Raw genomic sequence first — 14,701 nt, 5'->3', positions numbered from 1 at the left:
GCGATGAAGACTCAGCACATTTTACTAAAGAGAAGAAAAGTATTCTCTTTAGAAAAAGGGATTAAAGACTGTTTTAAGCCTACCTAAGCTGAAGACACTACAAGCTGCAGGGCACTTAACCAATTAATATAGCTTTTGAAGGGAGGTATGAGACAAGTTTGAGATTAGAATAAATGCTGAATTGAATATAAGTTTGTGTGTGACCAGCAAAGCAAGTGAACCACAGTAGTATATATCGACACTTTCAACTCAATCCTAGAACGCAACCCTCAACTAATAGCCCAGGTGATGACTCTTCGTAGAGATACCTGCGGCTAGAGGAGAAAAATGGAGGAGTGGTTACTGTGTAGAGCAGCTCCCTGTCATATGATTCTGTATCTACAAAACGTAGATGTTTCTTAGTGATACAGGCCACCTCTGTTTCCTTGACAACCAAATGCCGAGAAACTCCAGGAGCCTCTTTCGGAAGCTGGTCATCTACTGGAGTGATATGGATTGTCACCACCTGGAAAGAAATTATCTTTACCATTAATTTGAAATACCAAAAAGACACCAAAGAAAGCCACCCCACTATCATCCAGTCACAGTTATGATTTTCAAAAACTGCCATTTTACACTTCCAGTGAAAAAATTGGGGAGTTATTAGGAACATGAAAAATGGAACATTCTCCATGTATTTTTCATTCTACCTTAAGAATATGATTATCACAATTATAGTTAATGCAGTCATGAGTGCCATAGAATAGGCATATAACACACAAAATATGTTCCTGGTTTTATTTCTACACCTCCCTTTACCAGCAACCTGGGCTTTCTCTTCCTCTTTCCACTCAGTCATAGATCCTAGAAACCTTGACATTTCTTTTGGTTCCTCTTTCTCTACCCACATATGACACATCACCAAGTCCCAGAGTGTGTACTTACAAAATTTTCTAAACAGTGACCACACCCTAGTCCCACAGCTGTCATTCCCACTGTTCCTGACCTTGCTCCAGTTTTCATAATTTCCTTACATCATCACAACGGCTTTCCATCAGCCCTAACTCCAATAACTCATTTTGACTTTTCATACCTCTGGTGTTATCTTTTAAAAAATACAAGTCAAATCAGGTTATTCACTTCCTCAAAAATCTAAAAAAAGATACAAATGAAGTTATCGACCAAACAGAAATAGACCCACAGACACAGAAAACAAATTTATGGTTACCAAAGGGGAAAGGCGGGGGAGGGATAAATTAGGAGGCTGGGATTAACATATACACACTACTATATATAAAATAGAAAACCAACAAGGACCTACTGTATCGCACAGGGAACTACACTCAATATTTTGCAATAACCTCTAAGGGAAAAGAATCTGAAAAAGAATATATATATATATACATGAATAACTGAATCACTGTGCTGTACCCCTGAAACTAACACATTGTAAATCAACCACACCTCAATAAAAGTTTTTTAAAAAGAAAGTTAAAAAAAAAAAATCTTAACCCCCCAGGAGGGATAGAATTATTCAAACTCCTTAGCATGGTATTCAAGACCCCTCACAGTTTAAACACACTCTTTATTTCAACTTTATCTTGTATGACCTTTCAACACTAATCTAGCATCCTGATTGCACTCAGTGGACCCAGTCCTAGTCCTCAAACATGCCTCTATGCTCTGAATCCTTTTGTTCCTTCAGTCTGGAATGCTTTTCTCCTGCTCTCTCCAGCAACCTGAGTCTTTCTTATCCTTGAAGGTTCTTCTTGAAACGTTCTCCAATTTCTCAGTTGGAATTAATTTTTCCTGAATTTTGGTTATCCCTTGATAAACATCGTTATTTCATTGTCCTGTATTATTAGTTAGTAGTTTACATGTAAATCTCTCCTAGACTGAAAGTTCCATGAGGAGGATCATAGTATAGTGCAAACCACATGGAATTTGGCAGTGAACAGATGGTTAAAGTCCTGGGTAAACCACTTAGTAGCTGTTACTGATCTTGAACAGGTCACTCAACTTTTTTGAGTGTCAATTTTCCTATTTGTAAATTAAGCATAATATCAACAACCTCACAGAATTTTATGAGGATCAAATATCACTATGAAGATAAAATGTCTGGCATATATTATGTGCTCAATAAATATTTCGTTCATTTCTATAGCTCCACCACATCTGGCATGGTATTTTGTAGGTAGGAGGCACTTTATAGGTGTTTCCTCACTGAATGAGTCAACATGCCCTGTTTGTGATGTTAAGAATTTTCTCAAACATTCATAGGTTTGGATCTTGCAAGAGGGCAAGGAGACTTTGCCAAACAGCTTTTTATCATCACTTTTTTTTTTTTTTTACAGTAATCCATGATTGGTTGGGAGAAAGCAATTACTCTCTCTCAAAATGGTACATTTGCTTGGCATCATGAGTCGTTGCACAGCCTGATGCATGAAAGTATTCTGACTCTGGTTTTGATTTATTTTAATATTGTCACTGAAGTACAGATCAGCAATGCCAATTTTTTCTAAGATAATGGTGTTCACAATAACCAATTTGAAAATGAAGAGAATTTCTTTTTTAAGTTAACACACAAAGCAAAAACTAAAACATGGTTAAGCTTTTGCTATGATACGAAAAAGACTGGAACATCAGCTCAGCCACCTACAAACTTTGCTGCCTGGGGCAAATCATTTAACCCTTTTGGGGCTCAGTTTTTCTCTCTTTACACTGGGAATAATAAGGATGACTATTATAGTGAAGTGCTGTCAGGATCAAATGAGATAGCTGATAGCACAGTGAGTACCTGGTAGTAGGTGCTCAATAAATTAATTCCGTCTCCATCCTTCATTACTTTTACAAAAGCATACAGCATATTTACTACTCTATTATGAAGCATTTCAATAATTAGAAACTAAACTCAGTTATCAAAATAAAGGAACACAATGACAGGCATTTCTCCCGTTCCTGGAATCTGTGTCATGATTTTTTTTCCAGTTACAGTTTTTTGCTAATCTCTAAAATTCAGAAATTCCCTATGGGACATCCCAGCCATGGTGTGGATCAGTGAGGCTCCACTTAACTGAAAAACTAGATTTAATAAGGAAACAATGGTTATTGTGTCTTCAAAGAGACCATTTTCTATGCTAATTTATTCTCCAGTGTGTTCTTTGTGCAAAAAGAATGTACAAGCATGCTTTTCTATACCCCAGTAGTAATTCATGGTGGGCACATTTTTCAACATGCTTTATGATCGCTTAAGTTGATGTGTCTTTACATATTTATGCATGTCCAAATAATTACTGTGTCCGTGTTCTGCGGGTGAGAAAGATCCTATTTTAACAAACTCCATAGAGAAATAAAGTGTTCTCATTTTTACTGAAATTTGGTTGTAAAAAAGACCTAATTAAATACCCATTCCCACAAAGTGGAAAACTAGTGCCCATACTAGTCACTGGGCTCTTGCTTGTTGCCTTCCCCTACATGCATCCAGTCTACTTACGGCCACAAGCACCCACAGACAGATCTGCAGGGAATCGGAACATAAAGTAATAAATCAGTATACAAAATGACAACCACTAACCTTGACCCTCAGAATCCAGCTCACAATATGATACTCCACTGGCTACTATCTGCCTTCCTTGTAGACTTGGGTTCTTGATCCTTTCTCTGCACTGAGCTTTGCTTTCTGCCTGATTCCTTCTTTTGCATCTTCCTTTGAGATTATCCAGTGCTATTTCTCACACCCAGGAGTTATTTCCAATGCTAGTTTTGCCCACTCCCCTTTCTGGTCTGACTTCTGATAAATGCCCACTCTGGGTGCCTGTTCTCTCCTCTGGTCATGTTTCACTCCTTCCTCCCACTTTGCCCCCAGGCCTTTGTGGCATCTGCTTCCTTTCTTCCTGTTTCTTAGTCCTCTTTCTCCATTTCTCTTCTATCCTTATGTTTCGCTCTCCATTTTACTGTTAACGTTACTCTCTCCCGGGTTAAAATCTAAGGTATAAATTCTATAAAGCCCGCTACTGAGAGGAATAAAGAAGAAAATATTTTTCTTCTTTTTTCTTTTTCTGGTCAGGACTACTTTACATACAATGAACTACATTCAGTTTAAGTATATAATTTGATGAGTTTTGACAATCTTATATACCTGTCAAGGCACCACCACAGTTAAGATACAGAATATTCTCCATAGATTTACTGGGTTTTTTTGGTTGGTTTGTTTGATAGTATGTCATCATATAGATATAGTTTTTTAAACCAGTCTTCTGTTGATAAGCACTTGGGTAGTGATACAAACAATTCTGTAATAACCTAAGAAAATACTTTTCAAATGCAAATTGAGTAGGTGAGGCTTTATTTGATGACAGTCATGGCAACCAAGGTAGAAAGAGAGGGGGGTTCTTGCTAACATCTTGTTGATGTGTAGGTAGATCTCTCAGTAGGAGTATCTAGATGGGAAAGGTGAGAAGAAGTAAGAAGCAGCTCCACTTATGTAACTTCCTTCCTGTTTTAAATAGATTCTCACCTGAGATCTTTGATTTCTGCCCCTATGAAAGGAAGTGTTCTAACAGTATGGCCAAAACAATCCTGGGCCTGAGTTTAATCTTCAGTGACTGGGGAACCTTCTGATCACAAAAGCTCCCATCAAGTAACCATTTCATCTGGACTTGTAGTTGAACAGCTTAAAGTTACAGATTTTGTTGAATATTTTAAATACATTTATATTTGTAAGACATGACCAGATACTCATCCAAACTGAAGATGCAGTCATCAAACAGACCAGCTGATCATTTGAGTCCCTTAAAAATTGGAGCTTCAGTGATGATATCAGGGTTTTACAACACAGTAATTCTTACCACCTCACACACATACAAAATATTTGTTTTGTTGTTATGCACGTGACTAATTCCTGGAAACTCTGAAAACTAAAGCTTTACACTTTTTACCTCCGCATCTTACTCCTTCCTCAGTCCCTGCCACATGTCTGGGTCTTCTTATTTCCCCCTCATTTCAATAAAAGTTGAAAGAACCAGAGTTTATTTTGGAACGGACACACATTTCTTGAGGTTCTACTCTGAGTCAGATACCAAGATCTGAAGACAGAGAGATGAATAAATCAGGATCCCTGTCATAAATGAGCTCACAGTTGATCCAATAAAATAAATAATGGCCTCACATTATAGTAATTTGATATCAGATTATATAAAAGGACCAGATGGTCAAGTCTGGGGAAACAGGTATGGAATAGGAGCATCAGAGGATGATTCCTGGAGCAGGTGATACTATAGCTGAGAGCCAGTCCAGAGTCTGAATAAGCTAAAGCTGCCACACATCAGAAGAGGGAGAGCTGGGAAAAAATGGACACTAGATGTACTCTACTAAACATACTGCTACTGCATCAATGAGTTTTAATTGTCCTCAATTACAAGGATGTGGCTAATCTCGTCTATTCTTAAGAGACCATGTGACAGATTTGGAGGATAAGCTAGTCCAAAATAGATGAAGGCTGAGACTAAAGCAATGACGGTGGGGTGGGGAAGTAGAGACAGATGAGAGAAATTTCTCAAGTAGATTTATTAAGATTAGCTGACCAATTGGTTATGCAGATACTAGAGAGAAAGGGGGTAGGGATGACTTCAAAGATTCTAGTTACAGTGGTTTCATGCTAATTTTCAGGGAAATATGCTAAATGTCTTGTGAACATGTTGAGTTTAAACTGAATGCAGAGGTCTGCTGGAGCCAGTGAGACCAGCCACCCGACTTCACTGCCACCTGGAGACGGCTGGCTGCAGCTGCCCGCCAGCCAGAAGAGGCATCTTCAAGATGGCAGAGGAGTAAGACGTGCAGATCACCTTCCTCCTGACAAATACATCAAAACAACATCTACATGTGGAACAACTCCTACAGAACACCTACTGAATGCTGGCAGAAGACCTCAGACTTCCCAAAAGGAAAGAAACTCCCCAAGTACCTGGCCATGTGGTTGACAGTATCTGGGTGCTCTGGCCGGGTGTCACCCTTAGCATCTGAGGTGGGAGAGCCGAGTTCAGGACATTGGTCCACCAGAGACCTCCTGGCCCCACATAATATCAAACGGTGAAAGTGCTCCCAGAGACCTCCATCTCAATGCTAAGACCCAGCTCCACTCAATGACCAGCAAGCTACAGTGCTGGACACCCTACGCCCAACAACTAGCAAGACAGGAACACAACCCAACCCATTAGCAGAGAGGCTGCCTAAAATCATAATAAATTCACAGACACCCCAAAACACACCAGCGGACGCAGTCCTGCCCACCAGAAAGACAAGATTCAGCCTCATCCACCAGAACACAGGCACTAGTCACCTCCACCAGGAAGCCTACACAACCCACTGAACCAACCTTACCCACTGGGAGCAGACACCAAAAACAACAGGAACTATGAACCTGCAGCCTGCAAAAAGGAGACCCCAAACACAGTAAGTTAAGCAAAATGAGAAGACAGAGAAATACGCAGCAGATGAAGGAGCAAGGTAAAAACCCACCAGACCAAACAAATGAAGAGGAAATAGGCAGTCTACCTGAAAAAGAATTCAGAGTAATGATAGTAAAGATGATCCAAAATCTTGGAAATAGAATGGAGAAAATACAAGAAACGTTTAACAAGGAACTAGAAGAACTAATGAGCAAACAAACAATGATGAACAACACAATAAATGAAATTAAAAATTCTCTAGAAGGAATCAATATCAGAATAACTGAGGCAGAAGAACGGAGAAGTGACTGGGAAGATAAAATAGTGGAAATAACGACTGCAGAGCAGAATAAAGAAAAAAGAATGAAAAGCATCGAGGACAGTCTCAGAGACCTCTGCGACAACATTAAATGCACCAACATTCAAATGATAGGGGTCCCAAAAGAAGAAGAGAAAAAGAAAGTGTCTGAGAAAATATTTGAAGAGTTTATAGTTGAAAACTTCCCTAATATGGGAAGGAAATAGTCAATCAAGTTCAGGAAGCACAGAGAGTCCCATACAGGATAAATCCAAGGAGAAATACACCAAGACACATATTAAGAAAACTATCAAAAATTAAATACAAAGAAGAAATATTAAAAGCAGCAAGGGAAAAGCAACAAATAACATACAAGGGAATCCCCATAAGGTTAACAGCTGATCTTTTAGCAGAAACTCTGCAAGCCAGAAGGGAGTGGCTGGACATATTTAAAGTGATAAAAGAGAAAAACCTACAACCAAGATTACTCTATCCAGCAAGGATCTCATTCAGATTTGACGGAGAAATTAAAACCTTTACAGACAAGCAAAAGCTAAGAGAATTCAGCACCACCAAACCAGCTTTACAACAAATGCTAAAGGAACTTCTCTATGCAGGAAACACAAGAGAAGGAAAAGATCTACTATAACAAACCCAAAACAATTAAGAAAATGGTAATAGGAACATACATATCGATAACTACCTTAAATGTAAATGGATTAAATACTCCAACCAACAGGTACAGACTGGCTGAATGGATACAAAAAGAAGGCCTGTATATATGCTGTCTATAACAGACCCAGTTCAGACCTAGGGACACATACAGACTGAAATTGAGGGGATGGAAAAAGATATTCCATGCAAATGGAAATCAAAAGAAAGCTGGAGTAGCAATTCTCATATCAGACAAAATAGACTTTAAAACAAAGACTATTACAAGAGACAAAGAAGGACACTACAGAATGACCAAGGGATCAATCCAAGAAGAAGATATAACAATTGTAAATATTTATGCACCCAACGTAGGAGCACATCAATACATAAGGCAAATGCTAACAGCCATAAAAGGGAAAATCGACAGTAACACATAGTAGGGGACTTTAACACCCCACTTTCACCAATGGACAGATCATCCAAAACGAAAATAAATAAGAAAACACAAGCTTTAGATGATACATTAAACAAAATGGACTTAATTGATTTCTATAGGACATTCCATCCAAAAACAGCAGATTACACTTTCTTCTCAAGTGCTCATGGAACATTCTCCAGGATAGATATATCTTGGGTCACAAATCAAGCCTTGGTAAATTTAAGAAAATTGAAATCGTATCAAGTATCTTTTCAACCACAACTCTATGAGACTAGATATCAATTACAGGAAAAAATCTGTAAAAAATACAAACACATGGAGGCTAAACAATACGCTACTAGATAACCAAGAGATCACTGAAGAAATCAAAGAGGAAATCAAAAAATACCTATAAACGAATGACAAGGAAAACACGATGACTCAAAACCTATGGGATGCAGCAAAAGCAGTTCTAAGAGGGAAGTTTAAAGCAATACAGTCCTACCTCAAGAAACAAGAAGCATCTCAAATAAACAACCTAACCTTACACCAAAAGCAATTAGAGAAAGAAGAACAAAAAACCCCAAAGTTAGCAGAAGGAAAGAAATCATAAAGATCAGAGAAGAAATAAATGAAAAAGAAATGAAGGAAACAACAGCAAAGATCAATAAAACTAAAAGCTGGTTCTTTGAGAAGATAAACAAAATTGATAAACCATTAGCCAGAGTCATCAAGAAAAAAAGGGAGAAGACTCAAATCAATAGAATTAGAAATGAAAAAGGAGAAGTAACAACTGACACTGCAGAAATGCAAAGGATCATGAGAGATTATTACAAGCAACTATATGCCAATAAAAGGCAGCCTCCTCAATAAGCAGAGCTGGGAAAACTGGACAGCTACATGTAAAAGAATGAAATTAGAACACTTCTTAACACCATACACAAAAATAAACTCAAAATGGATTAAAGACCTAAATGTAAGGCCAGACAGTATAAAACTCTTAGAGGAAAACATAGACACAACACTCTGTGACATAAATCACAGCAACATCCTTTTTGACCCACTTCCTAGAGAAATGGAAATAAAAACAAATAAAAAGAAAAATAAACAAATGGGACCTAATGAAACTTAAAAGCTTTTGCACAGCAAAGGAAACCATAACCAGACAAAAAGACAATCCTCAGAATGGGAGAAAATATTTGCAAATGAAACAACTGACAAAGGATTAATCTCCAAAATATATAAGCAGCTCATGCAGCTCAATTTCAAAAAAACCAAGCAACCCAATCCATAAATGGGCAGAAGACTTAAACAGACATTTCCCCAAAGAAGATTTACAGATTGCCAACAAATATATGAAAGGATGCTCAACATCACTAATCATTAGAGAAATGCAAATCAAAACTACAATGAGGTATCACCTCACACCAGTCAGAATGGCCATCCTCAAAAAATCTACAAACAATAAATGCTGGAGAGGGTGTGGAGGAAAGGGAACCCTCTTGCACTGTTGGTGGGAATGTAAATTGATATAGCCACTATGGAGAACAGTATGGAGGTTCCTCAAAATCTAAAAATAGAACTACCATATGACACAGCAATCCCACTACTGGGCATATACCCTGAGAAAACCATAACTCAAAAAGAGTCCTGTACCACCATGTTCATTGCAGCTCTATTTACAATAGCCAGGACATGGAAGCAACCTAAGTGTCCATCAACAGATGAATGGATAAAGAAGTTGTGGTACATATATACAATTGAATATTACTCAACCATAAAAAGAAATGAAATTGAGTTATTTGTAGTGAGGTGAATGGACCTAGAGACTGTCATACAGAGCGAAGTAAGTCAGAACGAGAAAAACAAATACTGTACGCTAACACATATATATGGAAGGTAAAAAAAAAAAAATGGTTCTGAAGAACTTAGGGGCAGGACTGGAATAAAGACGCAGACGTAGAGAATGGACTTGAGGACACAGGGAGGGGGAAGGGTAAGCTAGCACGAAGTGCGAGAGTGGCATGGACATATATACACTACCAAATGTAAAATAGCTAGCTAGTGGGAAGCAGCTGCATAGCACAGGGAGATCAGCTCGGTGCTTTGTGACCACCTAGAGGGGTGGGATAGGGAGGGTGGGAGGGAGACGCAAGAGTGTGGGGATATGGGGATATATGTGTACATATAGCTGATTCACTTTGTTATACAGCAGAAACTAACACACCATTGTAAAGCAATTATACTTCAATAAAGATGTTAAAAAATAAATAAATCTTCCAAATAAAAAATAAATTAAATGAATGTAGAGATGTCAGGTAGAGATGTTGGTACACAAGTCTGAGCCGGAGAATATTTAGGAGTCAAAAAATAGGCGGTACATGAAAACAGAGCAAAAGTCTTTCTTTTTCTCTCTGTTTCTCTGTTTCTCTCTCTCCCTCTCCCTCTCTCCCTCCCTCCTTTTCCCCTCCCTCCCTCTCCCCACCTTCCCTTTCTTTCTCTCTCTCCACCCTTCCCTTCTTTCTTCCCTCCCTCCCCACCAACATAGATTAAGAAGATGAATAAAAGTAGAGAAAAATATGATTATGACTTCTTTAGAAGCCCATCCATCATGGGGAATAACTGGATCTATAGAATTCAGCCTGACATATTTGCCAAGATTTAAAAATAATTTTATTTCAATAAAGTTTTCATTACTGTGGTCTTTACTATAGAGGAAACTGACATCTATGTTTGTGGTTATGAAAATATGATCTATAAAATATACAGTAGCAGAAAAGGAAAAAGGAGTCCTGAATTTTCTGTTTTTAAAAAGGCCTATAGTTTGCTAAAAACGATACGGTATTCTAGTCAGAAACATAGCTCAGTTTGAATGGATACAACAAAAGATTTAGAAATAAATCCTATTAATAGTTTCCATTTTGGATTATCAAATCATCTAAGGTCTCAAGCAAAAATGTAATCTAGAAATGGCATAATTATACACGTTGATGAAAAGAAGAGGCTGTTATTTATAAAGGAATTGATTTCTTTTCAGTCAATAAGCGGGTGAATTGAGAATTTTCTGATTCATTTTCCACTCCCTCTTAATACTTCCTTCAGTTTCTGGGCTCTAAACGTCATTCTTCCATTTGTTACCTTTATCTTGGCAGCCAGATGAATACCTCAATCATCTATGCATTGGCTAATGTCAGTGACCGTGACACTGTGAGATGACATTAAATAACCAATAGGGACACTATATGTAGTGGGTGTCACTTATTTTCAGAAGCCTCTTTTTCCATCCTTACCACCAATCATCCTCTTCTTGCAAGGAGTCTACCCCTTTATAGTTGCCCAGACCCTTCCTCATCTGTAATTTGTATAGGATGATGGCTCCTTAAGCCTATTTTTGTATTCTATATATTTAAATAATATCCTTGAGTGGTAGTAAAACTCTTAGTTCTTCAAAAGCAATGATAAATAATAGCTAATATATTTATTGAGTACTTACTATGTGCCAGAAAGTTCTCAATACTTACACGTATTACGTCGCTTATCCTCACAATCACTTTATAAGGATGTTGTTTTACAGATAAAGAAATTGAGTCACAGGTCAGTTAATGTCAAGAACAGGACAAAAACAAAGACAGTCTAACTACAGAGCCTATGTTTTAACCACTACACACAAAATAAGTCAGTGGGATTTTTTGTTGTTGTTGTTATGAAGCAAGCAAAGTTTGTGAGGTGCTCTTTATAGAACGGTCTGATGGTTAAATAACCTTGGAAACACTGCATGCATGGTAATTTACATAACTCTGTGGAAAAGTAAGAGACCAGTTATGTTGCAAAGAAATTGACTTAATTTTGCTTACTCCATTGCTTCTCAAACTTCGAGCTTTGAAATCTGTTTTCCTGTAGTTTCTAATTACATCTTCCAGAACTGATATCTGTGGACAAGACTTTGGGAAAGTGTTCAGAGATGGACTCTTACCTGTGGCTCTGAGAGATTTGGAGGTTCGTGGCTGTCCCACAGGACAAATTCAAATGAATCTTCAAAGATTTCTCCACCAAAATGACGATAGTAAATGATGCCATTGAACAGATCCATCTGAAGGAAGCCAGGGACAGGATAGCCTATTGGGTCCACAAAATATCACATACCTTTGTAACAGTCTGCCAGGTGTTGGGGTATAATGATATTGGATTTATCTCCAGAAGTTTTCTCAGTCTAGTATGTTGTATGTACCCAAGGAATCTTTTTTTAAATTGAAGTATAGTTGATTTACAATACTGTGTTAGTTTCAGGTGTACAGCAAAGGAATTCAGATATATATATAGATACATATATCGATATATATATAGATATATATAGATATATATATATATATACAGATTCTTTTCCACTGAAGATTATTAGAAGATACTGAATATAGTTCACTGTGTTATACAGTAAATCCTTATTGCTTATCTATTTTATGTATAGTAGTTTGTCCACGGAATCATTATTAAATGCTTTTATCAAAGCTTATAAATAATAAAGCAGAAAAATTAAAGTTACTACATCTGCCTTAATATATAGAAAAATTAGCATTAGAAAAATATTTTTAAGAGATAGTCTTAACATCAGCCAAGATGGCAGAGGAGAAAGACCCTGAGCTCACCTCCTCTCATAGGCACACCAAATCACAACTATCTGCAGAACAACCATCAGTGAAAAAGGCCAGAACCTACCAGAGGAGAGCTTCTACAACTAAAGATATAAAGAAGCAACAACAACAAGATGGGTAGGAGGGGCAAAGTCACAAAATAGTCAAGCCCCATACCCCAGGGTGGGCAATCCACAAACAAGAAAATAATTACAACTGCAGAGCCTCTCAAAGGGGTAAGAGGTACAAGCCCCAGCCCAGGGGTCCTGCACTTGGGAAGATGAGCCTCCAGGGCATATGGCTTTGAAGGCCAGTGGGGTGACTTCTGGGAGTCCCAGAGGGCTGGGGGAAATAGAGACTTCACTCTTAAAGGGTACATAAAGAATCTCTCATGTTCCAGGACCCAGGGAAGAAGCCGTAATTTGATAGAAGCCTGGGTCAGAATCACTTGCTGATCTAGGAGAATCTTCTGGAGAGACAGGAGGCAACTGCAGCTAACCCGAGGGACACAGACACTGGCAACAGCCATTTTGGGAACTTGTTCTACCACATGGATACTGGCACTGGCAAACGCCATTGTGGAATCTTCTCTTTAGCTTATTAGGGTGAAGACCCAGCCCCGACACAGCCCACAGGCCTGTAGGCTCCAGTGCTGGGATGCCTCAGGCCAAGCAACTAACTGGGTGGGGACACAGCTTTACACACCAGCAGACAGGCTGTCATGAGACCTCCTGCGTGAACAGCTGCTTCTGGATGTGGCCCTGTCCACCAGAGAGCCCAGGATCCAGCTCCACCCACCACTGGGCAGGCACCAGCTCCAGAGTAGCCTGGGCCCCAGCCCCACTCTCCAGGGAGTCTGCTCTAGCCTCCAGACTAGTTTCATCCACCAGGGGGCAGACACTAGCTGAAAGAAAGCCACAGATATGCAGCCTGCAGACACGACCTGCCCGCTAATAGGACAGAACCTGCACGAGGACCAACTGGACCATGGTCCAGACTACTAGCAGACCAACACAAGCTTCAGGACTCCCTGGACCCTGCACCCGACTGTCAGGAAGTAGTCCCACCCACCAGTAATCCAAAACCAGCTCTAGGACCCCTGGGTCCTGCAAGCAGACTCCAGGACCTGGCTCTGCCCACCAGTAGGCCAGCACTAGCCCCAGGACCTGGTTCAACACACCAGTGGGTGGGTAACAGCCCTGGAGTCTCCTGGACCTTGACTCAACCCTACAAGGAGCCAGCACTAGCCCCAGGGCCCCCTGCGGTTCTGTAGTCAGCGCCACCTTGTGACCCGGTCCCACCAACCAGCAGTCAGCAACCTCCACACAGGCAGAGCCTGGCAACCAACTGGACAGGGGGCAAATCAAGCCTACAAGACTGCCTACATAGTCAGACCACCACAACAGAAGGACACACTCAGTCCTCATTTGGGGAACCCCTAGAGCATACAGCTCAGGTGATGAGAGGGGGATGTGCTGCTGGGACACATAGGATGTCTCCTTCAAAAGGCTACTTCTCCAAGATTGGGAAATGTAACTAACCTATCAGATACATAAAAATAAAAACAGCAACCTAGGCAAAATAAGGCAACAAAGGAACAAACGTGTTTCTAACAAACAAGATAAAACCCCAGAAGAAGAACTAAGTGAAGTGGAGATAGGCAATCTACCTGAGAAAGAGATAAGGGTAGTGTGATGATAAAGATGATCAAAGAACCCAAGAAAAGAATTGATACATAGAACAAGAAGTTAGAAGCTTTTTAACAAAGAGTTAGAAAATATGAAGAACAACCAAACAGAGATGAAGAATACAATAACTGAAATGAAAAATACACTAGAAGGAATCAACAGTAGACAAAATGATACAGAGGAAATGACCAGCAAGCTGGAAGACAGAGTAGTGGAAATCAGTGATGCTGAACAGACAAAAGAAAAAAGAATAAAAAGAAATAAGGACAGCTTAAGAGACCTCTGGGACAACCTCAAGCACGCTAATATTCACTATAAGGGTCCCAGAAGGAAAAGAAACAGAGAACCTATCAACATATTTGCAGACATAATAGATGAAAACTTCCCTAACTTGGTAAAGGAAACAGATATCTAAGTCTAGGGAGTACAGAGAGTGCTATACAGGATTAATACAAAGAGGAACACACCAAGACATACTGTAATTAAAATGGCAAAATTGGGACTTCCCTGGTGGTCCAGTGGTAAAGAATCAGCCTTCCAATGCAGGGGATGCAGGTTCGATCCCTGGTCAGGGAACTAAGATCCCACAT

General features: G+C 39.3%; 1 protein-coding gene across 10 annotated transcripts in view; it reads right to left on the bottom strand.

Moving 5' to 3' along the window:
• FREM1 (FRAS1 related extracellular matrix 1) overlaps positions 1–14,701 on the bottom strand; it is a 190,254-nt gene that overhangs the window by 120,519 nt on the left and 55,034 nt on the right. For all 10 annotated transcript variants that reach the window (XR_009503656.1, XR_009503657.1, XM_059924701.1 and 7 more), the window contains exons 10-11: positions 11,769–11,911; positions 309–505 (exon numbers count right to left, since the gene is read on the bottom strand). Coding sequence is in view for 8 of the 10 variants with exons in the window: in XM_059924701.1 (XP_059780684.1) it covers positions 309–505; positions 11,769–11,911 (340 nt within the window). In the remaining 2 variants the exon portion in view is untranslated. The remainder of the gene's footprint in view (positions 1–308; positions 506–11,768; positions 11,912–14,701) is intronic.

This window comes from Balaenoptera ricei, chromosome 6 (assembly GCF_028023285.1).
Source record: "Balaenoptera ricei isolate mBalRic1 chromosome 6, mBalRic1.hap2, whole genome shotgun sequence".
In the NCBI taxonomy this organism is placed as follows: Eukaryota; Metazoa; Chordata; class Mammalia; order Artiodactyla; family Balaenopteridae; genus Balaenoptera; species Balaenoptera ricei.
The sequence above is the reverse complement of the archived record's forward strand: the minus strand, read 5'-3'. Positions and strand labels throughout refer to the sequence as shown.